At 35.9% G+C, this 4,886-nt stretch overlaps 1 protein-coding gene across 1 annotated transcript; it reads right to left on the bottom strand.

The window, feature by feature from the left end:
- Positions 1 to 215: 215 nt before the first annotated feature.
- Positions 216 to 1,305, bottom strand: LOC114490184 (olfactory receptor 1052-like). Its single transcript, XM_028504111.2, is given in 2 exon segments — positions 216 to 1,239; positions 1,241 to 1,305. Coding segments are annotated over 2 exon segments (1,035 nt in total). The 5' UTR covers positions 1,303 to 1,305; the 3' UTR covers positions 216 to 266.
- Positions 1,306 to 4,886: the final 3,581 nt, after the last annotated feature.

Below are 4,886 nucleotides of genomic sequence, written 5' to 3'. Positions count from 1 at the left end.
ATTTTTATATATATGTTCATTTCTACCCATATGCAGGAATTAAAATGTCAACAATTGTCCAGACATAACTAACTGAGATCTTCATATAGTTTTTAGTTTAGTTTACACAATGACCAGGTATATGTACTATAAAATGTAATTCTTCACAGTCTTTTTCTTCTATGTAAAACAGAGGGTTCCAATTAAATAAACTCTAAGATGCCTTTGGGGATCCAAGTTTTAATAAATTCATAGAGATATCATTATCAAAAGCACTTGTTTGTGTATTACTTTAGGGCACATATAGTATAAAGTTCACAAGGAAAACATTTCATCCCTATAGCCCTTTTCGCTGCATCCTTCACCTCCTTGTTTCTCAGGCTATAAATCAAAGGGTTTAACATAGGAATGACAAGGGTATATAAAACAGATACCACCTTTTCTTGTTCTAAGGAATATTGGGAGCTTGGCTGAATGTAACTGAAACTTATAGAGCCGTAGAACAAAGTCACAGCTGTGAGGTGTGACGCGCACGTAGAGAAGGCTCTGTGTCTCCCTGCTGCTGAGCGGATCCTCAGGATAGCAGCGACGATGAAGATGTAGGAGATCATCACAGTCAAGAAAGTGACCATGGCAATAACGCCAGCGAAGATTAATACCAACAATTCATTCATGGATGTATCAGAACATGAGAGCTTGAAGAGTGGAGGAAGGTCACAGAAGAAGTGATGGATGACATTGGGCCCACAGAAACACAATTTCACCAAACCGATTGTGTGTGTCAGTGAGTTGATTAAACCTCCTACACATGATCCAATGACCAGGCCAACACAAACTCTTTTTGTCATCGCCACTGTATAAAGCAAAGGGTTCACAATGGCCATGTAGCGGTCATATGCCATTGCTGCCAGCAAGAAGCCCTCAGTGGGAACGAGTGACCCCCCTAAAAAATACTGCACAATGCATTCAGAAAAAGAAATTGTATCCCATTCAACAAAGAAGTTCAGCAGCAATTTGGGTGCAAAGACTGAGGAACAGCAGGCATCAACAAATGACAGGCAGCTTAGGAAATGGTACATAGGTGTTTGAAGTTTGGGCGTTATGTGGATTAGAACGAGCATTCCTAGATTCCCCACCAAAGAAACCGTATAGATGAGCAGAAACAACACAAAGAGGAACACTTTCAGTTCAGCACGATCTGTCAGCCCCAAAAGGATAAATTCAGTAACCATTGTCAAATTAACATCAGCCATGTGGTTTTTTCTTAGAACCTGTTAATGACAAGAAGACGGGAATAAATGGAGAATAATCATTCTGTGCCATCGAGACTACTTATAGTCCCTAACTAGCTTGTGTGGCTTGAGTTCTTGACTTCTCTGCTCTGCTTGTTTCATCTATAAAGTTGGAAAATTTTAACTGGAAAGTCCCTAGTCTTTTCAGGCAGTGCTGATTTGCCTGTTCTATAAGGAAATTCCATGAAGAAAAAGGCAAACATTAACATTCTAACTTCAGGGTGCATTTAAAATGCTAGTTTTAATGAGAAGGGGGCAGGAAATGAATACATTTTATTCTAAACTATGTAAAGAAATCCAGTTTAGAAAGCACACTATTCAAAATTGAAATTTTAATCTGTTCCCATGAAACTCTTTTGAACTTTCCATTTTGGATTTAAAAGTACTTGATGTCAAATATACCAAGATTGAAGAATAAACTGTACTGTGGCATTTAAAGCAAGATATTTGGCATATACATTTCTGTTTTGTTGATACTCCACATTTTTTAAGATTTTTTTTTTATTTATTCACTTTAGAGAGAGAGAGAGAGAGAGAGAAACAGAGAAACATCCATGTGTGGTTGCTGGGGGTTATGGCCAATCCAAGCATGTACCCTGGCTGGGAATCGAACCTGTGACACTTAGGTTCACAGCCCGAGCTCAATCCACTGAGCTACGCCAGCCAGGGCAATGCTCCACATTTTTAAAACTTGATATAATGAAACGCAGGGTCCTGACTTCCACCATCTCTGAGCCATCCTTAGGAAACAGCCAGGGGCAATGGCTTTGGAGGGGCCTGCCCACTGGGAAAGGGGAGAGGGCACTCTGAGCTGGGATATGAAGCAGAGAGAATAACAAGAGCTTACAATTGGTCTTTCATGTACAACAGAAATCATCACACTGGAAACTCAGGGAACAGAGTCTAAACTTTTTCTGAGAAAAAGCAGAGCAAACCCATAAAATAAAACAAACCTTTAAAATGTATAGGTACTTCCTCATAGTATTTTTATGTTGAAATCCATTTCTTAGAATATGCAATGTCTTTCCTACTAAGTCAATGCAAATTTGGTTTTTATTTCATTTTATCTGAATAACTTAAGTATATTTTCACATTTATATAAAAATAAAAACAAATACTTTAAATAGATTACAGTAGGGTAGATTTACCTTCATGAAATAAAGGATAATGATTTTGGTGGCTTCATTCTTTCACTTATGAGATATAGACACTACTTTTGAGGAGTGTAAGTAGAACTCATAAAAGAACCCAGTGCCAGATTACCACAACAATAATCAATGAGCAGACACCTATGTTAGACTTAGCTGCTGACAGCTGAGTAATTCCCAAGCAAATATGTAGTTATGATGGATTGCAATGAATCCTTTAGGAAAGGATATTTAAAACTGAATTAAAACATTGCTTTTCCATTGTCCCATTAGAAGTTGCATACCAGTTTTGATGTTCATGTAGAAAATGAAATAGTTTAGGGCAAGGAGTAGGAATAAGTGGCCAAATTACAAATTCCTCCCACTCCTCATCATTTGAAGTGTTGATCAGATTAAAATCTGGGCATTATCTTTCTTTCCCATCTTTATGGCTATTTTTTTTTATATATTTTTAGCTGATATGCAAGATGTGTGTGCATGGGATAGTCCAGTAAGGGAATAGAACTTACCAAAGGAAGAAAAGGTATCCAACACCTTAGCTCATGTAAGAACCTCATAATCTCTCATTCCCATGGTTTATTTCTAGGTGTTACCTCCCAAACAAAGACAAAAACAAAACATAAAACAACAGTGCAATGTATCTGATGTTTATAGTCATTCAAACATTAAATGAATGATAGACGTTCTAGGTAACAGAATTGAAATTCCAGCTTCATCTTTAATATATGAGAACCAAAGGAGTAACCTCCAGGGTGAGAAAGCAAGCACGAGATGATCCAAACACAATCATCTCAGAAGATAGATTCGGATAACACATTCAATTCTATGTTTACCTTAGTCTAAGGGGAGTAGGGTCCCTGGAGTTCATCTTCTAATTAAAAGGATATTTTGAATGTGTGTAGTTCCTGTGTGCTTCTTGAGGGATTTAAGAAAATCTCAAGAATTTAATGGTTCCCTTAAGAAATTTAATTTCTTGAATGTCCTGATATGTGGAAGAAAATATGGAGCAAGGATAAGTAAAAAACAGACTATAAGGTCTCTGAAAAAATTCAATAGAATTACTAATGATTGCTGCTTTGTGCTTTTCAGAACACATGATGTGGGCCACATAGAAACACACACACACACACACAGAGGCAAAATCAAAACCCAAACATACATAGCATTTCAGGTAGTACAGTAAGACCTGATGAAAGCAATGCTATCCCTTTATTTCCTTGGGTTTTGAGAATGGCAGAAAAGAACATTAAATCTATTGCTTCCACAAGACTGACTTGACTGAACCTGGATGTCTATCTCTTGAATGTTTACTTCTTCATTCTAGCCTATGTTTGCTGACAGAACATTTGGGGATTTTTGCCTTTACCCTAAAATTAATGATGAGGGATTCGGGTAGCAATATTTCATACTGTTCTCTTACATTCTTTATTTTTTGTTCTAAAAAATGAAATAATTTTCCCTTAAATACAAATTTCCTAAAACCCTAAATTATAAGCTACTGGGGCAGGTGATAAAAGTAAGAACTAGTTTATATTCTAAGCATATGTTAGGCCAAATTGTGATATTATTGCAAAAGGCCCACAGCATTTCAAGTATCTGGTACATTATGTTTCTTTTAAAACATATTTTCCCACTCTCTATATAAAGAATTATATAAGAAATATACATAATTAATATAAAGAGTTTAAAAACTCAGACCAATATTTTTTTCTCCCAGAAAATTATAAATTAAGTACAAAAATTACATAAAAGCAATGCATGTAGAAACTCAGTTGAAAACAGCAAAGAATTACATTCAAAAAGTACATATCAGGTCCTTTATCTTCCATAGGTCTATCATTTCTTTGAAGTATATGTAATATCATGTTTAAAGGCATGTTTTTAAAGAAGTTTTCATAGCAATCATTAGATACCTAAATGTGTCCTAAAATCAAGACCTAATGGCTTTATTACTAACAAAAGTGATTTAAAACTGATATTGAATAAAAGTATTATGTTTAGAATATAGTTCTGTAATTGAATTTTACACATAAAAATTTTATTAGTATTATTTAAAAAGAATTGGCATATATTTGTTAATATGCGTCCCTCACATTGCAGGGTCATTTACAATGGCCAAGACCCAGAAACAGCCCTAGTGCCCATCAGTAGATGAGTGGGGGGAAAAGCCATGGTACATTTACACAATGGAATACTGCTACTCAGGTACCAAAAAGAAAGGAGATCTTGCTTTTTTCCACATTCTGGATGGACCTAGAGAGCATTATGCTAAGCAAAATAAGTCAGTTTGAGAAAGACAAATACCATCTGATTGAAAATGGAAAAGACACCTGCATTCTTTCTGCCTCTTAAACCCAATAAGCAGAGACAGGAATTGAATCTTTATGGGCACTTTATTCAGATGGCAGGAATTCTGAGAAGACAGCAGGTTCGCACCCTAAAACAAATTGTCTTACAATTTCTTTCC

This window comes from Phyllostomus discolor, chromosome 6 (genome assembly GCF_004126475.2).
Source record: "Phyllostomus discolor isolate MPI-MPIP mPhyDis1 chromosome 6, mPhyDis1.pri.v3, whole genome shotgun sequence".
Lineage (NCBI taxonomy): Eukaryota > Metazoa > Chordata > Mammalia > Chiroptera > Phyllostomidae > Phyllostomus > Phyllostomus discolor.
Note: the sequence above shows the minus strand (reverse complement) of the source record. Positions and strands in the feature narration are given on the sequence as shown.